The sequence below is a fragment of the Python bivittatus genome, unplaced genomic scaffold, assembly GCF_059951505.1.
Source record: "Python bivittatus isolate LINGU-HERP-01145 unplaced genomic scaffold, Pbiv_v1 ctg000700_np1212, whole genome shotgun sequence".
Taxonomy (NCBI): domain Eukaryota; kingdom Metazoa; phylum Chordata; class Lepidosauria; order Squamata; family Pythonidae; genus Python; species Python bivittatus.
In genome coordinates, this window is record NW_028277098.1 from 100,548,529 (window position 1) to 100,569,362 (window position 20,834).

A 20,834-nucleotide genomic window follows, 5' to 3' on the forward strand; every position below is an offset into this window, starting at 1 on the left:
AGCTCCATTCCAGAATCCTCCCTGCTCATGTCTGCCATCACAGATCTCTTGTAGCTGGTTAGTATCTGTAAACCAGTGTTGTCCAAACTTGGCCACTTTAAGATGAGTGGACTTCAACTCCCAGAATTCCCCAGCCAGCATGGCTGGCTGGGGAATTCTGGGAGTTGAAGTCCACTCATCTTAAAGTGGCCAAGTTTGGACAACACTGCTGTAAGCAGTCTGTGAAAGTGAAGCACCATTGTCCAGGATGGACTGTAGTTGACTGAGGTGCAGCTGATTGTTAACTGATTAAATTGATTAAAACTTTTAAAAGGGGAACAGTTTGAGTCAGATTGGTTCAACAAACCTAAGTTGAATCAAGGATTCTAAATGGATCTGATCTGAAATGCATTATCAAGCAGGGGAGAAGGGGTGTACAGTTCAGTTCTGCTGGGCCCTCCAGACAAATGAGAACAGGAGAAAAGAAAAATGATGAAATGATCAGGAGACTAGAAGTCAAGTCGTATCAGAAATGTTTAGCCTTGAGAAAAGATGACGGAGGCAAGAGGTCAGATGGGAGGCACTCATGACCTGTTGCAAGGGGTACAGGACATAGAACAATAGCTTTAAATTACAGGAAGGCCAATTTTGGTTAACTGTTAGGAAGTTTGCTAATCTGAAGGGCAATTCCCTGGAAGAGTCCAGAGAATCCTCTGTCAAGAATGCTTTAATCTGGATTCCCAGGCAGAGCAGGGGGTGGATTTGATCACCTCAGTGGCCCATTCCCACTCTAGGATTTCTGAATAGTTGAAAGTTTTCTGCAGATCTGGGCACCTTTTCTGCGGGATGCTGAGCTGTGTTTTGGTGTGCTGTTTCTTATAATCATGGAAATATTATTGAAAAAGCCTCTGAGTCACATATTGTAAGTGTGGATCTGGTGGAGCAGAATCTTCTACCTGGCTTGATATGCAGTGGAGCTGTTAACAATGTGAGAATTCCAGGTGTTACTCTTATGCAATACTTTAAATAATTTTGTTTCCTTTTCCTTAGAGAAGTGTATTATGATGGGGCTATGAATGACTTGTTCTCCGTGGGGGAGTACACAATGTTTTGCAATCAAAATGCCCCAGCCTGGAAACATCCCATTTCAACATTATGAGTACTGTTCCAAAACAGGACATTTTACTGACAAAATATTTTGCACCTTTTCAGTTTTGAGATATTTCTGCCAGGCCTCAGTCTATAATGGGGTTTGGGCCTTAATTAAGAATTGAGCCCCCAAATTTCTGTCTGATAATCTTGCTAATCAGATGGTATAATAGCTTTTTTCAGAGTATATAGCATTAATTTCCCACCACGGTCTATGAGGTAGGCAGGTAGAGTGAATTTGAGAATGATGTCCTGTTCGCTTCAGGAGACAAAGACAACATCTGTCTCTATCTGTGTAACTTACTTAATGAGACTGATGGATTTCCACTTTGGGCACCTCTGCCTGGTGCCTTCCTTTCTTATGATTTCCAGAGAAGCAGCCGTCTTCATCATTTCCATAAAAATCAGCAGTCTTATGACACATTAAAAGATAACCCCTTTATGATAGCACAACTTTTTGTGAGTTTCCATTTTTGCAGATGACTGGAATACAGTTCTACAAGAGCAGCAATCTATACATATGCATAGCAGTTAGGAGGGTGGGAAGTTGGGGGAGGGGGAAAGTAAAGCAAGAGATGTTGAGGATTACCTATCCTCAAATTTCACACCAGACTAAACAATAAGTCTCCTCTCCCCGATGCTTCAAACACATGGCATAAGTAGCATTTACTGTAGATACAAAATAAATCAAATATTTGTGCAGGATTGGTCAACAATAGAACACAGAGATACAGATGTCTTCCCCTGGCATACGTATGAGTATTTGCATTAAATACTAGAACTTTTAAACTTGTCTTAGGTGTTTTTTCCCCAGCCCTTTATTTGTTTTGGTGTAACTGTTGCTTAGGCCAAAAAGCAACAGCATTATGGGTGTGTAGGTATATAATTTATAAAGAGAAAATGGAAAACAACATCCACATACAGTGATACCTTGGGATACGAACTTAATGCATTCCGTGACTCTGGGCGTATCCCGAGTTGGTTGTAACCAGACGCAAATTTCCCCAAAGGGTTCAATGTAAATCCGATTAATCCGTTCCGCCCTCCGAATTTGGTCGCACCCCGAAGCAAATTTTCCCATAAGGTTCAATGTAATTACCGTTAATCCGTTCTGGCGTCCTCGGACCACGTGTCAGGGGCGGGAGAATGGCCGGGCGTGGCGCGGTGGGAGAACGCCCGGGCGTGGCAGAACGCCCGGGGGCGGTGGGAGAATGCCCGGGTGCCGCGCGGCGGGAAAACGGCCGCGGACCACGTGTCAGGGGCGTAAAAATGGCTGCGGACCACGTGTCAGGGCAGAAAAATGACCGTACCCCGAGGCGGAGTTCGGACATCGAGGTAAATTTTTGCAGCCGGAGCTGGCTGTAACCTGAAAAGTTCGTTAGTAGAGGCGTTCGTATCCCGAGGTACCACTGTATTTTTATTTACACAGTTTAATACTGCATAATATTCACACTTCTAAAAATGGACACAATTTCTTAAGTTTTAATTTACTCTGATAGAATATACGAAAGAAATATTAATTCACTAGCTTGAAGCAGTTATTTCTGGGTTTAGAAAGAGAAACAGAGGTAGGTTCCCCCACTCACTGAGGTTGGCAATGCTTGAAAGAGTTCAAGGGAGGACAGGCGAGAGGAGTAAAATGGTCTTACCGATGAAAAATAGTAAACTCTGCAGGCTTGGAGCTAGTCAAGACTAGTCAGAAGGTCTTTCAACAGAACTAACATGCCCACAGCCTTCTAAAGGAAAATGAACATCAACAGGTAGTTTTTCATTTAGGTAACTCTGTTCTGGTAAGTACTTATTAAAGGGATCGGGAGTCCTTTCAGTCAGTCACTCAGGCCCTAGTCATCTCCCGTATAGACTATTGCAATGCGCTCTACATGGGGCTACCCTTGAAGAGTATCCGAAAGCTTCAGCTGGTTCAAAATGCAGCCGTGCAGGCAATTTTAGGTGCCCTAAGGATGGCACATGTTACACTGTTGCTCCGTGAGCTGCGTTGGGTACCAGTTTGCTTCCAGGTCCAATTCAAGGTGTTGGTTATCACCTTAGGGCTCTACATGGCATGGGACCGGGTTACCTGAGGGACCGTCTCACCCCCATTATATCTACCCGTCCCACCCAGTCAGGGAGGGAGGGTATGCTGCGGATCCCATCAATGAAAGAATGTCAACTGGCGGGGTCCAGAAAGACAGCCTTCTCTGCTGTGGCCCCCGCCCTATGGAATACTCTCCCCCCAGAGGTGAGGCAGGCCCCAACTCTCTTGTCCTTCTGGAAAAAATCAAGACCTGGCTCTGCCAACTGGCATGGGGCGCAAAAAAGGACAACCAACCCTGGGGGTGGCTAGCACCTTGAAGATGCTCCCATATGTTAACATCTTACTGACCATCAACATCTTGGAAGGTATTATTTGTGTATGTGTTTGGTTTTTATTCTATTTTTACTGTATTTTAATATTTATTGCTGTTTTATTGTGAACTGCCCAGAGTCACTTTTTGTGAGATAGGCGGTATCTAAATTTGAAAGATAGATAGATAGATAAATAGATAGATAGATAGATAGATAGATAGATAGATAGATAGATAGATAGATAGATAGATAGAATCCCAGAGTTTTTACTGGCTATCCAAATATCACCAAATATGTTATTCCTTTGTTTAAAGCATATGCATATCAAGATCTTGTGGAAATTCAAACTAGTTGTGGAATCTTTCCATTTAATCCATGTTATAAGGACGAGAAAGCAAAAGGAAAAAACAAACAAACCCATGTAAGGGGTGGTTCTTCATTCAGGGACAGAATAAAAAAGCCGAGGCAGAGTCCATATTAGAAAGTCCTTTTTAATTTTCCCATAATAAAGACAATAGGGTTTGTAGTATCCAGCCTCACTGCAAAGATCATTATTAGAAAAAATTATAAAGTGTTAACGCTCTGATTTAAATGCCATCTGGACATACTGAAAACTACAGGAGCACTTGAATGGTTCAGATATCTGGAAAATGGCAACCCTGAAGACCATGCTGCTTCTCTTAAGACAAGAGCAATGCCAAGGGTGGGGGGTGGGGGTGGGGGGGCGGAAGGGTCCAGAGAGGTGACTTAAAACCACTTGCACTTTCGTTGTTCCTCTTCCTGACAGACCAGCTGGAGCGAGCCATACATTCCTTGGGTCCAGTTAAGCAGCTAACATGTTCACTCTACGTTTCTTTCGCAGGGGGATCTGGCCAGTAAGATATGGCTAAGTGTCTTCTCTTGGTATCCACTTGGCATTCTGGGCACTTCTTGGCAAGCTGGGTGGGGAAGCACAAGAACAGTCAAAAGGGACACCTCCCATCAAGTCCTTTGTGCTAAACCTATTTTCTGTCATCTTCGGACACCTATATTGTTCAAGAGACAATGACAGTGTTGAGAGTTCCTGGAACGAAAAAAAATGTGATCTCTGACTTACAATGGTGAACAATTTATTCTGCTCCCAAGATCTGGCATGTGCATACATGTGTTAGGATGTAACTGAGGAAAGGAAAGGACAAGCTACGTTTGGAGAGAAATACTGTAGGATGTTAAAGAAGAGCCTGGATCATAAAAACAATAGGGGAAAGATGGAGAGGCCAAGATGTCAAAATCAACAGGCTCTCATTTATTTAGAAATCTGGCACGCAATGAAGGTGGCTCCCAAAATTTAAATGTTAAAGTTCAAAATATTTATTACAGCCTCACAACTAAACTACTGATGAAGGAGATGCATCATTACATTTGTCCTAAGTGCTGAGGGAATGCATTGTGTCGCCTGGGAAGAGCGGAGAAGACCTTCCCTTGTGTGCCAGAAGGACGGTCAGTGGGAGCATCTTCAAGACAACCTTTCCTGAAGGTCTTAACAATCAGGCAGTTTGTGATGGGAGAGGCATTCTTTATATAGTCAGGCCCTGTCCTTCAATGCTTTAAATGATGCCCAGAAGCAAATGGAGTCTGTTCGAGTGGGCGGCCATAATACATTTAGTTAAATAAATGCCAATCAGTGCAGACCTTACAATACAGGCAACTTGTGATCCCTGTATCTTGTACCAAGCAGCCCAGCTGCTGCATTTTGCACCAACATCCAGACACTTGCGCGAGAAGAGCAGCACCTTCTGCTGACCTGCTTTTGAGGTAGCATCTGTTTTTATCTGACATTGTACAGTCCAAGAGCCTGATTAGATATGGTGCTCTCGCAACCGCTTATCTTGATCAAGAGTCCGTACCCGGCAGAGGATTACATTCCCTCTCCTCCCACACCACCAACTCACTCCTAAATAAGCCTTCCTAAGAAGAGTTTGTCTTGGCATGAAAACTCAGCACCAAGAGCAGCTCCAGGGAAGAGCATCCTGACCGCACAGTCCTTGTGGGTTTCTGGTTAAGGAGGATAAGCATCAGAGGGTTATTTGAGTGTAACGTTGTGTCTGCTTTGGCTTCCTGAATCAGCTTTCCTAAAGCCAATACTTCAGGATAGCTTCTTCCATTAAATATATCAGGGTGAACAAATCCCCGAACTGCACCCAGCCAAAAGGCAAGCTTGCAAGAGAGGGGAAATGTAACAACTTGAGTTCTGGGTTCCTCTTCCCTTCTCTGTTCCCAATCTTGACATTGTTTGGGTTTCCTTTCCTATGGGGTACAGACTGCTGGCATCACCAGAGTCAATTTTATTGCCTTTCTCCCCTTCTAAACCATGGTGCCTGAGGCATATCCCTTCCCAGAAAACACCAGTTGCATTTGGAAATATGGTTAAACCAACTTGTTGTTTCATGTCACATGTTGTTTTTCTTAGCATTTTTTTTTCTTTTTTAAGGAAAAGAAAACTAATAAAAATATATATAATCCTGAAGATGCTCCCTGAGATCGATAATGTATTTATTTATACCATCTATCCCTTGGATTATATTATTTCTTTTTGATTACTGTTTTTATTGTATTTTAATTGGTTTTTACTCTTACTTATTGTAAACTGCCCAGTCGCTATGTAGGCAAAGGCAGCAGTGAAGAACTCATTCATCCTTACCAGAAATTAGCTATCTCTTTATCTACATTATGGTACTTCTCTGAGCTCCCTGACAGATTGGTGACTCTGGACCCTTGACCTCAAATTAGTTGCCTATTAGTCATTCCCAAACTAGCGACTTGTCAGATTGTTGACTTCAGCTCTCACAATCCCCAACTAACTAAAATGACTGACTATGAATCAGACTAACTAATTAAGCCACACTTCTGCAGGCTTGTTTCAGTATGTGGTCTATGCTTCACGTCTACCTTGAACAAACCCCAAGTTCCCATGGATCACAAGAACAAGCATCTCTTCTGGCAGAGCAAAGTGGCATGTGGTCTCAGTTGCAAGAAGAGGAGTACGTCCTTTATGAGTACAGGGAAATGTAATAATGCCCTGCAGAAATGCAACAAGGCAATTCTGTTGTGCTTTAAGGGCATGCAAGTGGGTATCTGCTGATGCAGGTAAGACAAAAGGGAAAACAGGCTTAGAAGACAGAGGCCAACCTTCAAGGAACTCTCCCAGCATTTGTTGCAACACGTGAAGGAACACTGCTGGCACTTAAGGGGCACACCGTGCTCAGATCTGCATTTAACACACTGATAGCCACCTAAACAGGGAAAAGGAAGAGAAATAAACTGGCCTTCAAACCAGGCTTTGACCTTGTACATTCTTTTTGCTGTTCAAGCACTCCAAACACAGATAAAATCCCAATGAGGCCACAGTAATACTTCCTACACTTAAATATAATTGTCTTCAGTCTGCAGAACCAAAGAGAAGCTCACGCTGCTGTTTTGGATCTGGGCCAGACAATCAAAGCTACTGGGAAGTTCCCTATCCCCAAAAGGATGACGAGAGGAAAACTGACTGACCTCTCACCGTCCGGCAACCAGAAGCAAAGGGAAATTACATTCCTGTAGCTCAGCCAAAGGAACAAGTACCATCCAAGAGCGATCAGACAGTTTCTCAATGGAATATGAAAGTTCACAACTTTATTGTGGCCTAGAAGAATTTCTGTTCTGCCTTTCCTTTTTCTTTTCCTTGTGTGTTTTTTCATTTTAGTTTATAAGACCTGATATTAGTTGGCCTGGGAGACTTCAGGCAGGATAAAAATATAATAAATAATCTGATTACCCCCATTCCAAAGCAGTGTAATTATCAGACTGTTTTAAGACAGAATCTCAATCTCTTGCGACACATAAAAATGAATCCATAAAATAGGAGGCTGTCTTTGGTTAAACTGACTAAAGGAAGTACCCACTCCTCAAGTTTTGGCAATTTCAGAATTGACAATGATAGTGAACCCCCTAACTCTCAGCTGGGTATACAAACCTATCCTGAATGTTGGAACAGGCCATTGGGCCAGCGAGTTTCTTACTACAGAAGTCAGTCTTCTTAGAACAGGCAGCCTTGAAAGTACCGGGGTTACAATTTCTGGTGGAAAGTGGATTAACATTGGGCCATGTTGGCTGGATGATACCACTCCAACACATCTGGAGGGCACCAGCTGGGGAAGGCAACTCTACTGAAATAGACAGCTGTCTCCAAAGTACAGGCAGCCCCCAGTTTAAGAATGAGTTCCGTTCCCAAGGCCTGTCCTCAAGTCAAATTTGCACATAACCCGGAACAGTATGATTGTATAATACTGTGTAAGTAGTATTGTGTAATGAACTCGAACCATTGTGTATTTAATTTGAATCACTGTGTATTTAACTCAAATTTTGCTACAATAGGCTCTGTTCTTAACTATGGGTTGTTCTTAAACTGGGTGTTCTTATCCCGGGGACTACCTGTATAGGCAAGGAATATGTAATGTGTTATGTAGACAGAACCACCATTTTGTATGGCTCATGCCTGGACCAAAACACACTCATTTCAGGTGTTTTGGTCAGTGTATGGAACAAACCAGAGCTACTCTGGGCAGAAGAGGAAGAGTCCACTTGGGGACTGGAAAGGCAACACAGGTGGGATATGCCATGCTGCTGGCTGATGAGAAGGGAAGAGAAAGGACAATTGCCAACCTTGTCCTACTCATCCTATCTGGCTTTTGTTTCTTCTGAAACCCAGAACCAAACTGTCTTGGTCTCATTTTTGCCAAATTGTGGCTGACCTAAAATGGTTGGGCAGAATTTCGAGAACACAATGGTCTGTTCTGGGTTCAAAACAAGATAGAGAGCCAGTCTGGTGTAGTGGTGAAGGTGCTGGCCTAGAACCCAGGAGACTAAATTCTAGGCCTCCCTCAGGCATGAAAGGCTCTCTCTCAGCCCAACCCACCTCACAGGGTTGTTGTTGTGGGAAAAATAGGAGGCAGGAATATTAGGTATGTTCATAGCCTTGAGTTATATATATAAAATAGGCAGGATAAAAATATAATAATAATAATAATAATAATAATAATAATAATAATAATTATTCAATTTTGCGCAAACACCTTAGGCAGAAAAATCTTTTTCATCTATGCTTCTTGACCCATTAGCTGAAGGTGCTCAACACAGATTTTATGGCTGCATCGCCATACATGAGCTGCAGCATCTGTATTCCCCATGTAGTTGATGAGCCTTTCTTTAGAACAGTGTTTCTCAACCTTGGCCCCTTTAAGATGTGTGGACTTCAACTCCCAGAATGCTGGCTGGGGAATTCTGGGAGTTGAAGTCCACACATCTTAAAATGGCCAAGGTTGAGAAACACTGCTTTAGAGGAAAGGGGACTACTCGATCTAGAGATACCTACCGCCTACTGGAGAGAGGGGCAGGCTGCCATGATCTGTGGATTCTCGTAATCTGCTGGGTCCGCTCTTGACTTCCTGCGAGTCTGGATTTTGGAACTGCTGTAGTGTCTCATTCTTGGAAGAATCTGCAGAAGATATTACATGATCACATCTCCAACAGCATACGTGACTCTGTTCAGCCAGGGCTGGCTATGCAGCACTCACAACACACCCAAATGATACCTGTGGAACCTTCACGTTGTTTTATTATTATTTTTAAAAAGCAGAGTTACAGAAATCTTATAGGGCCACTCAACAAAGGTTTGATGATCTTGCAGAATTCTGGCCCTCTGAATTATATAATCAAGTTTATAACACTGCCTGGAAAGGTTAGCTACTTCTGATATTTAGACAGATATAGATATATAGATATAGATATGAAAAAAAATCACATGGGGCTTTGAATTTCTTAGGTGTTTAAATAAATGATACCGCGGACTGACAAAAAAACCTTACCAGGTGGTTTTTTTTAAATTCATGTGAGTTTATTTGTATATATAAGTATGTCACTAGCGTATATATAAATTTACATTTTTGTCTTTAATTTATGCGTTTGCATCTCACCTTTCTAATATTCAAGATGGGTTGCAATAAAAAAGTCCATTTGCTTATAGCCGTTTAAGTAAAGTTATGTTACACTGAGTGTATATTTTCTCAGCTTTTAGTTGTCTCTGAAGAATTTTTACAACTAAAGAAAAATCAGCATAGCTGAAAATTAAGAGTAAATCAGATTATTTCTTTCAGGAGGCTGTCTTTTATTGTTTTGTCCTCACCATCTGAACTAGATAAAAGCAACCTAGGAAATATTATCCTGTCCACCTGCTGCTCTGACTTCTTGCTTGCAGTAATTTTTGGTGGGAACCTGTGATATGCCAGCCCCCAAAAGCTGTTCTGCCCTGAGCTGGTGAGAGGAAACCGCTCTCTTGCCAGAATCCTACGGGGTATGAGAGCATCATGATATTCCTTTCTCACCTGGACAGCCCTCCCTTTCTCAGCCAGGGATGGATAAAGGGGCTCCCTATTGCCACAGGGTGCTTTTCCTCAATCAGCCCAGCTCTACACGATATGCCTAATTTCTAGCGATGTCTACTTAGCTGTTTACTGTAACAAGAACATGCAACACTGTGAAGTGTTTTCTTTTAGATGCCTTGAGCTTCTTTTAGCCCCCTTTACTAACTTGTAGTAGGAATTCTACTCATAATTCTGAAATATTTGGGGCGTTCCAAGGTTTACAATGTATTATCCTGTAACTTTAGCTAATGAAACAAAAATGTGTATTAAGAACTTCATCAGAGAATGCTCATACATAAAGCTCCCCAGATGATAGAACCCATCTGAACTGCATTCTGATCTTTTTTTATATTTTACAATTAAGATGCAATCCTTTAAAAATGAGCACGGAGATGCCGATAAAAGAAGCATTGTACACCTGGGCATTGTCTGGCAGCTTTATCCGGAATTTCACTGTCTTCCACAGTGCAGGATGGAAGCTCTGCACCAACGGGACGTATCTCCTTGTCTTCCCCAGGGCAATTCATCCCAGTCAGCTCCCTGCACATCTGTATGAACTGCTTCTTGTGATGTGGGCGGACAAATATGGAGAACCCTGTGAATGAAAGTAATAAATATGTCATTATACAAGCCAATGAGTTCCAAGGAAAATGAGAACATGTTTTATCTTTTCAAACAAAGAACTCTTCTCATGTGATTACTCCCACCCGCACTGGGAGGCTAATCAACACTGCTTCTATCCACAGCTCTATCTATTTCGGTTCACACAGAACGTGGCCTTGAGAGATGGCGCAGTGTTTTCTAATTTGCTGAAACTACGTAATAGCAGTCAGGAATGGATTAAGCCATGGAATCTTCTCTTGGGAAGGCAAGGTTGAAATATGGAAATATGAGGAGGTAAAATCTGTCCCTCTCTTCTAGACTGAAATCTAACTCTTCTGGAAACTGGGGAAACTCCCCCCCGCCAAAAAAGAGGTCAGTATGCACAGAGAAGATGGGCCCATGATGAGTAAACAAGAGAAAGGAGTGTCTTCCCAAAGCCCTGTAATTACTTTATAGCTCTTAGGGTATGTGACCTCATTCATTCATTCCTTAGTAAGGAGGCTAAGACAAAAATTCACAGAAAAAGCAAAAACAGAACCAAACGGTAGGGGTCATCTTTACTAAGTGAATCATTTTTTCCTGAGAACTTTAAGATGAATCCATTGTTAAACAGTGGGACAGATGAGCACGAATAATGGTGAACTCTTCCTTGCTGGGGATTTTCAAACAGGACCTAGATGGCCACTGGTCAGGGTGGCTTAGTGGAATCCTACCCTGGGCAGGGGCTTGGATAGATGACCTTTATGGTATGGCTGTGCAACCATGCGGTTCTGGGAAAAGAAGCATCTGCTTCGAAAAACTGCAGAGAGGCTCCACATTCTTAACCCTGTGCATTCAAAAGCACCTCTTCTGAACTGAACCTGAAGCATTGCCCAGCCTTGTTATAAGGTCCTTCCCATTCATGCACTCTATGATTCTACGGCAAGAAAGAAGGCAGGCCACTTTCAGTTCCATAAGGCTTTGCTTCTCCCCTAACAGGGATCCACACAACCACTGAAGCACATGGTGGCAGGAGAAGGGGAGAAGGAAAGCCAGCTCATTGTATCTGATTCCTTCCCAGTGGTCCTCCAACAGCCCTTCAGAGAATGAACATAACACAGCATTAAGAATTAGCACTTCCCCTTCTCCATTGTGCCTTTTTAGATAGTAAGTTTAAGCAGAGATAGCCTCATTTGTGTTCATCTGTAAAGGTGGGGTATATACGCTTTAATTAAATAAAGGGCCCCAGTATGGATTTTGTGTAGAGAGCAGGAGAAGCTGTTTGTCTTCACGCTGAAAGACACTCAGGGCCAGTCCTGGTGACAGCCTGAAAACGGCTTCTGAGTTCTAGTGGTGCAGAAGACTCTCTTGTTCTATCTATCTCTGCTCTAATCTATAACATGCTTTTGCTTCTAGCTCTAAGAAAGTCTTACGGCAGTAAATATGACAAATTGGCTATTCTTGTAAAAGGATTTACTTTCTTTTTTATAGATGAGGGAACCAAAGTTGTTATTGCAAATAAGTCTGCTCCCCTGTCAAATTGTGCCCCATTGGAAATGAAACACCCTTCCCGTATCTACCATTCCTTTCTCCTACCCCTTTCAAAATGCTTTTAGAGTTAGAAGGAAGAATGATCTTTGTAAGAAGCCAAAGCCTTTAATTCCTGTTTTCTGGCACAGAAATAAAGGAACTCACCAATTCATGACGACTTTTGGGTAAGAAATCCATTCTGAAGCATGTCATGCTGATCCCTAAATCTTAGATGCTAAATTGATATGCCTCTTTTAGGGTTTACATTATGTTTTTTATCTACTTCCTAACTCCAAATTACAGGACAATGTGCTGTCAGCTTATGGGAATTATGGGGAAAAAATAGCTTTACTTAGATACTATATTAAAGGGATAAAACAGAAACAGGAAATAGAAATAATAAAGGAGGATATTTTTCACATCTGATATACAGCAGAGGAATTTAAGACTGGACGAAGAGAGAAAGAACAGATCCTTCTTCTGGAATGTCACACTTTGTGTGCATCCAATGAAAATCCACTGACTTAATAGGTTCATAAAATCATCAGGAGTCAAGCTCAACTCAGTAAAAACTTTACCTTATGCTGTAATAATTGCTAGCATATCTTTACAGAAAATATACCCTGTGACTCCTGAGTCATGTTTGCTTCCAATGATGGCCTGGCAGGCTTCAGGAGAATAAAACTTTCCTTCAGCACTGGACAGCGGCAATTCCTAATGCGAAAATGGGGTCATCAAAAGTAGTTTTCACACCTGAGTGGGAGCATGCTGGATTCCATGTGAGCTTCTTGATGCCAGGTCTGCATCAGAATGATTGAATAATCCAGTCATGCCTGATGTTTGCTTATGGCAGAATGACCAACCTCCAGAGGTGACTTCTCTGGGCAGCTGTCCCTGTGTACAAGTACTTTGGACTCATATAATTAATTAAATGTAATTAATTTCTTGCTACAAAGAAATCTCTTGCAATCTAAGTTCTAGGAACGGCTGCCCCAGAGGCTGAACTTTCTGATCTGTTTCACCACAACAGAGTTTACAATGTCATGCAGTTCCTTGGGGAGGGCAATGCATTCTATTCTACCACATGAAGCATAATGTCCTGGGCTTAACAGGGTATGGATGGGAAGAGTTCAGCTCACTCTAAAAACAGCTGGGCAGGCACTTACTCTGTAGAAGATGAAAGTGTTCTGGCTTTTCTGTAGTAAGGGCTGCCACCACAGATATCATAGAGTCATAGTTATCTGTCTTCTTGTACGCCAAGAGTGCTGAAATAAAGCTACTATAGCTGGTTTTGTCCAGAGTCTTCTTGAGGTCACTTAAATAGGCTGACAGATTTATCTGGTCGTTGTTCTCCTTTGTAGTACTGAATGAACTTCTGGAGGAGCCATCAGACACACTGGTACAGCATTCTCCTGAGATTAAACACAGAACAGAGCTCCTAAACACTGTGGGGAAACAAATTACTCATGTTCATCTGTGTATGCATGTTCTGTTGCTACTGCTCAGAAATAGTTGAACTCTGAATAAAGTGTTCTTAATGTTGTAGTAGTACATATGGCAATGTACTAAGGATACTATGGATAGCCAAGAAATCAAACAAATGGATCATCAAACAAATCAACTCAGCATTCTTGCTGGAGATACAAATGACCAGACTAAAATTATCACATCAAATTATTACTTTGGACACATTATGTGAAGACCTAGTTTTCTGGAGAAAGCTCTGATGCTGGGAAAGGTGGAAGGAAAGAGAAGAAGAGGACAACCAGAGCAAGGCGGATGGACTCAGTTACAGTGGTGATGAGTGCACTGTTAGAGACTTGAAGAGCCAGGTTGAAGACAGATCATCCTGGAGAAGGTCTACCTGCTAAGAGTTAACACCAACTTGATGGCACATAATCAATCAATTAATCAATCAATCACATATTGTTGTTGTTGTTTAGTCGTTAAGTCGTGTCCGACTCTTCGTGACCCCATGAACCATATTGCGCCAGGCCTTCCTGTCCTTCACTGCCTCCCTGAGTTTGCTCAGTTTCATGCTCATTGCTTCAGTGATGCTATCTAACCATCTCATCCTCTGCCGTCCTCTTCTCCTTTTGCCTTCAATCTTTCCCAGCATCAGGGTCTTCTCCAAAGAGATCTCTCTTCGCATTAGGTGGCCAAAATATCTGAGCTTGAGCTTCATTATCGATCCTTCCAATGAGCAATCAGGGTTGATTTCCTTTAAGATTGACTGGTTTGACCTCCTAGCAGTCCAGGGGACTCTCAAGAGTCTTCTCCAGCACCACAGTTCAAAGGCATCAATTCTTCGGCGCTCGGCCTTTTTATGGTCCAGCTCTCACAGCCATACATTACTACTGGAAAAACCATAGCTTTGACTATGCGGATCTTTGTCGGCAAGGTGACGTCTCTGCTTTTTAATATGCTATCTAGGCTTGCCATAGCTTTCCTCCCAAGGAGCAAGCGTCTTTTAATTTCATGGCTGCAGTCTCCGTCTGCGGTGATCTTGGAGCCCAAATAAATGAAGTCTGTTACTGCTTCCATTTCTACCCCTTCTATTTGCCAGGAATTGATGGGTCCAGATGCCATGATCTTAGTTTTTTTAATGTTGAGTTTCAAGCCAGCTTTTGCACTCTCCTCTTTCACCCTCATCAAGAGGCTCTTTAGTTCTTCTTCACTTTCTGCCATTAGGGTGGTATCGTCCGCATATCTGAGGTTGTTGATGATTCTCCCTGCAATCTTAATTCCGGCTTGTGATTCTTCCAGCCTGGCATTTCTCATGATGTACTCTGCATATAGGTTAAATAAGCAGGGTGACAGTATACAGCCTTGTCGTACACCTTTCCCTATTTTGAACCAATCGGTTGTTCCATGACCGGTTCTAACTGTTGCTTCTTGGCCCGCATACAGATTTCTCAGGAGACAGGTAAGGTGGTCTGGTACCCCCATCTCTTTAAGAATTTGCCACAGTTTGTTGTGATCCACACAATCAAAGGCTTTTGCATAGTCAATGAAGCAGAAGTAGATATTTTTCTGGAACTCTCGTGCTTTCTCCATGATCCAGCGAATGTTGGCGATTTGATCTCTAGTTCCTCTGCCTCTTCGAAACCCAGCTTGTACATCCGGTAGTTCTTGGTTCATGTATTGCTGAAGCCTAGCTTGTAGGATTTTGAGCATAACCTTGCTAGCATGTGAAATGAGTGCAATTGTGCGATAGTTTGAGCATTCTTTGGCGTTGCCCTTCTTTGGAACTGGAACGTAAACTGACCTTTTCCAATCCCGTGGCCACTGTTGCGTTTTCCAAACTTGCTGGCATATTGAGTGCAGCACTTTAACACCATCATCTTTTAGTATTTTAAATAACTCAGCTGGAATACTGTCATCTCCACTAGCTTTGTTGTTAGCAATGCTTCCTAAGGCCCACTTGACTTCACTCTCTAGGATGTCTGGCTCAAGGTCAGTGATCACACCAGCGTGGACATCAGGGACATTAAGATCTTTCTTGTAGAGTTCTTCTGTGTATTCTTGCCACCTCTTCTTAATCTCTTCTGCTTCTGTTAGGTCCCTGCCTTTTTGTCCTTTATCATGCCCATCTTTGCACTAAACGTTCCTTTCATATCTCCAATTTTCTTGTAGAGATCTCTGGTCTTCCCCATTCTATTGTTTTCCTCAATTTCTTTGCATTGTTCATTTAAGAAGGCCTTCTTATCTCTCCTGGCTATTCTCTGGAAATCTGCATTCAGTTGCTTATATCTTTCCCTTTCACCCTTGCTTTTCGCATTCCTTCTTTCCACAGCTATTTGTAAAGCCTCATCAGACAGCCATTTTGCTTTCTTGCATTTCTTTTTCTTTGGGATGGTTTTAGTTGCTGCCTCCTGTACAATGTTACGGACCTCCGTCCATAGTTCTTCAGGCACTCTGTCTACCAAATCTAATCCTCTAAATCTATTCATCACCTTCACTGTGTACTCACAAGGAATATGATCTAAGTCATACCTGAGTGGTCTAGTGGTTTTCCCTACATTCTTCAATTTAAGCCTAAATTTTGCAGTAAGCAGCTCATGATCTGAGCCACAGTCAGCTCCTGGTCTTGTTTTTGCTGCCTGTATAGAGCTGCTCCATCTTTGGCTGCAAAGTATATAATCAATCTGGTTTCGGTATTGACCATCTGGTGATGTCCATGTGTAGAGTCGTCTCTTGTGTTGTTGGAAAAGAGTGTTTGCTATGACTAGCTTGTTCTCTTGACAGAACTCTATTAGCCTTTGCCCTGCTTCATTTTGTACTCCAAGGCCAAATTTGCCTGTTATTCCGATTACTCCTTGACTTCCTACTTTAGCATTCCAATCCCCTATGATGAAAAGGACATCTTTTTTTGGTGCTAGTTCTAGAAGGTGTTGTAGGTCTTCATAGAAGCGGTCAACTTCAGCTTCTTCAGCATCAGTGGTTGGGGCATAGACTTGGATGACTGTGATATTGAATGGTTTGCCTTGGATACGCACTGAGATCATTCTGTCGTTTTTGAGGTTGTACCCCATTACTGCCTTTCCCACTCTCTTATTGACTATGAGTGCAACTCCATTTCTTCTAAGGGTTTCTTGCCCACAGTAGTAGATATAATGGTCACCCGAATTAAATTCACCCATTCCCGTCCGTTTCAGTTCGCTGATTCCCAAGATGTCGACGTTCAATCTTGTCATCTCATGTTTGACCACATCCAGCTTGCCTTGGTTCATAGATCTTACATTCCAGGTACCTATACAATATTGTTCTTTACAGCATCGGACCTTCTTTTCGCTTCCAGATACATCCACAGCTGAACGTCCTTTCGGCTTTGGCCCAGCCGCTTCACTCTTTCTGGAGCTACTTGGAAATGCCCTCCGCTCTTCCCCAGTAGCATATTGGACACCTTCCGACCTGAGGGGCTCATCTTCCGGCGTCATATCTTTTAGCCTTTTAACATTGTCCATGGGGTTTTCTTGGCAAGGATACTGGAGTGGGTTGCCATTTCCTTCTCCAGTGGACCACATTTTGTCAGAACTCTCTGTCATGACCTGTCCGTCTTGGGTGGCCCTGCACGGTATAGCTCATGGCTTCACTGAGTTACGCAAGCCCCTTCGCCACGACAAGGCAGTGATCCATGAAGGGGCAATCACATATTACTAAGGTTAAAATAAGTGAAGACCAACACCTGGAATCTCATTTAGAATCCCACTGGTAATCCGTGCAGCTCGCAAAGCAGAGATGTTACAGGGGCAAAGTGAGGAGTGCCCATAACTGCATGGCTGTACTCTGAACCAGTCTAGCTTCCTGGTGGTTTTCAAGGATAGTGCCATATAGACCGTGTTGTAGTAATCCAAGGTGATCCTGTACCTTTTCTATTCTAAGCTGGTCTATTACCTAACAGCAATTCTCCCTGGTGTAACTGTAACTGCTTCATGATGTGCTTTGATTCCCAATTAAATATCTGAAAAGCACATGTTCCTCCTGTACAGTATGTTAAGCCCTATGCAATTAGGCAAGATTAAGGAAGCGAGAACTACACAGATTTCACAAAAAGAATGGAATGTTGAATTAATTTTATTTCTTTTTTTGAGTTTCCCCTCTTTATCCTTGCCCTTAGACTCCTTGGAAGAAGCAGCCCTAGACTTGCATCTCTTTGGTTGTGTTCTTAACATCCTTTTTAACAGTTTTACTATTGTTTTCCCCATGTTGTTGCATATCATCAGAAGCAATTCTTACATTTTTTAAATGACAAACCAGGAATTATATAAATTAGTTTGCTGTTGTTGTTCAGTCGTATCCAACTCTTCGTGACCCCATGAACCATATCGCACCAGGCCTTCCTGTCCTTCACTGCCTCCCTGAGTTTGCTCAGTTTCATGCTCATTGCTTCGGTGATGCTATCTAACCATCTCATCCTCTGCTGTCCTCTTCTCCTTTTGCCTTCAATCTTTCCCAGCATCAGGGTCTTTTCCAAAGAGTCCTCTCTTCGCATTAGGTGACCAAAGTATCTGAGCTTGAGCTTCATTATCAATCCTTCCAATGAACAATCAGGGTTGATTTCCTTTAAGATTGACTGGTTTGACCTCCTAGCAGTCCAGGGGACTTAAGAGTCTTCTCCAGCACCACAGTTCAACGGCATCAATTCTTCGGTGCTCAGCCTTCTTTATGGTCCAGCTCTCACAGCCATACATTACTGCTGTAAAAACCATAGCTTTGACTATGCGGATCTTTGTCGGCAAGGTGATGTTTCTGCTTTTTAATATGCTATCTAGGTTTGCCATAGCTTTCCTCCCAAGAAACAAGCGTCTTTTAATTTCATGGCTGCAGTCTCCGTCTGCGGTGATCTTGGAGCCCAAATAAATGAAGTCTGTTACTGCTTCCATTTCTACCCCTTCTATTTGCCAGGAATTGATGGGTCCAGATGCCATGATCTTAGTTTTTTTAATGTTGAGTTTCAAGCCAGCTTTCGCACTCTCCTCTTTCACCCTCATCAAGAGGCTCTTTAGTTCTTCTTCACTTTTTGCCATTAGGGTGGTATCGTCTGCATATCTGAAGTTATTGATGATTCTCCCTGCAATCTTAATTCCGGCTTGTGATTCTTCCAGCCTGGCATTTCTCATGATGTACTCTGCATATAGGTTAAATAAGCAGGGTGACAGTATACAGCCTTGTCGTACTCCTTTCCCTATTTTGAACCAATTGGTTGTTCCGTGACCGGTTCTAACTGTTGCTTCTTGGCCTGCATACAGATTTCTCAGGAGACAAATAAGATGGTCTGGTACCCCCATCTCTTTAAGAATTTGCCAGAGTTTGTTGTGATCCACACAATCAAAGGCTTTTGTATAGTCAATGAAGCAGAAATAGATGTTTTTCTGGAACTCTCGTGCTTTCTCCATGATCCAGCGAATGTTGGCAATTTGATCTCTAGTTCCTCTGCCTCTTTGAAACCCAGCTTGTACATCCGGTAGTTCTCGGTTCACGTACTGCTGAAGCCTAGCTTGTAGGATTTTGAGCATAACCTTGCTAGCATGTGAAATGAGTGCAATTGTTAAATTAAATTAGTTTAATACATAATACATAAATAAATGTGATACATTTCTGCATTGTTAAAGCATGTGCAGTGCTTTCTGAGAAACAGAGTCATCCTCTACACTAATGAACCAGAACTGATGACAATGTTGATTACTCCAAGCTACATGTGTCACTTTTGTTAATCTAAATTCAAAGTAACAAAAACATTTCCTTTCCTCCTAAAAAGGAGAAACATATGGACCCGCAATTCTGTTATTCTTTGAGCTCCAAATTGGATGACTAACAATAACTTGCAGGAGAATGGTTACAGATGCTCCCTGGTGCATGAGTCTTGGAAAAAGCATTTAACAGATTCCCCCTTTCTCCCAATTCAAAAACTTATTGATTTAGCTTCATCCCAATAAATGTCAACAAGTAGCAACCTGAGTTCAGTTTTAATTATGAACTGGAAATGAAAACTCCCCCACAGCTATCATCAGGCCTTATGTATTTTATTTAAAGCATATCTTTCACATTTAACCTAGTAGTCAGGTGGGATCCACCTTTGTTTAAATGCTGCGTGGAGGAATCTTCCAAAAAGGTGATTTTCTTCTTGTATTCCTGTCCTAAGATCAAAGGGAACCAGACACAGATGCTGGCTGAAGGAGGGCAAACCTTAACGAATGTACCAGAATACAAGGTATGATGAAACCCTTCCAAGAAATAATGTTATTAGCTAGTTACAACAAGGCTGAATGCCCCTGGAGGTGTTTGGCATGAGAAGCAATAGCTAAATATTTTCAGCAAGTAAAAAACACTTATGGATAGCAGCTGACAGCAGGTGGGGAGGGAAGATCCAGGACCCTTTAACCCAGATAGCTACAGTTACTGATCAAGGAAGGGGGCAAAGAGGCCTTGCTGCCCTTTTCCTTGTTAATGTGGGTTAGCTTTCTTTTGCTCTGCTGTTTATCTGCAAGAGTGTGAAATGAAAGCCTCTGCAAAGACAGAAGACAGAACAGGCTGGAGGAGGAAGTTCTGCTCTGGAGAGAGCACACACCTGCAGGGCTGCCAGCTGCTTAAAGACGGTCTCACCTGCACTTTTAGCCAATGACCATCTCTCTTCTGGTAGAAGGCTGTGCTCAGGTTTGTAGCCGCAAGCGACTCCTGTCAGGGAACGGCAAGCTTCATCAAACTGCTTTTTGTGCTGAGGCCGAACAAACTGGTAAAACTCTGGCCAATAAAAAAACAGCAGGAAAGCAAATGATAGCAGTTAACAGGCCCACCCACTGGCCTGTTTCTCCCAAGATGCTGAGGATATTTTAGCATGTGCAAATCCAGAACTGTGCTCCGTAAAACGTGGTTAATGATTCTGTGTAGGAGTGGGCTATCTGCCGGTGGACCCCCCTCCCACTTCTACACTTTAAAACTGGGCTGCCAAAATGGGCAAAACGATCATTTTCAACAACGCTATTTTTGTTGTTGGGGGATGAAATGAAGACTAAGACTGGCGTGTGAATCCTCCAGTAGGCACGAGACATCTCTTCTCCCTGAACTGCTCAACAAGTCTTTCCCATCAGCTGGCACTTGAGGCTCTTTTAATTGGAGGTGTCTCCAAGTGCCACCAAGAGAACATGATTCACCAAGAGAGCCAGTTTGGTGTACTGGTGAAGGTGCTGGCTGAGAAACCAGGAGGCGGCAAGTTTTAATCCTGCCTTAGGCATGAAAGCCGGCTGGGTGACTTTGGGCCAGTCACTCTCTCTCAGCCCAATCCACCTCACAGGGTAGTTGTTGTGG

The 20,834-nt window shown here is 42.6% G+C and overlaps 1 protein-coding gene across 6 annotated transcripts in view; it reads right to left on the reverse strand.

Annotated features, from left to right (window-relative positions):
* Positions 1 to 217: 217 nt before the first annotated feature.
* Positions 218 to 20,834, reverse strand: part of RTEL1 (regulator of telomere elongation helicase 1) — a 113,171-nt gene continuing 92,554 nt past the window's right edge. The window contains exons 31-36 of one of the 6 annotated variants that reach the window (XM_088153118.1): positions 20,133 to 20,204; positions 13,193 to 13,438; positions 10,333 to 10,509; positions 8,867 to 8,989; positions 6,643 to 6,746; positions 3,669 to 4,412 (exon numbers count right to left, since the gene is read on the reverse strand). In XM_088153118.1, coding sequence (XP_088009244.1) covers positions 4,320 to 4,412; positions 6,643 to 6,746; positions 8,867 to 8,989; positions 10,333 to 10,509; positions 13,193 to 13,438; positions 20,133 to 20,204 — 815 coding nt within the window. In that variant the 3' untranslated portion in view covers positions 3,669 to 4,319. Of the gene's footprint in view, positions 4,413 to 6,642; positions 6,747 to 8,866; positions 8,990 to 10,332; positions 10,510 to 13,192; positions 13,439 to 20,132; positions 20,271 to 20,834 lie in introns of all 6 variants that reach the window. The other 5 variants (XM_088153117.1, XM_088153116.1, XM_088153115.1 and 2 more) reach the window with 5 other exon arrangements.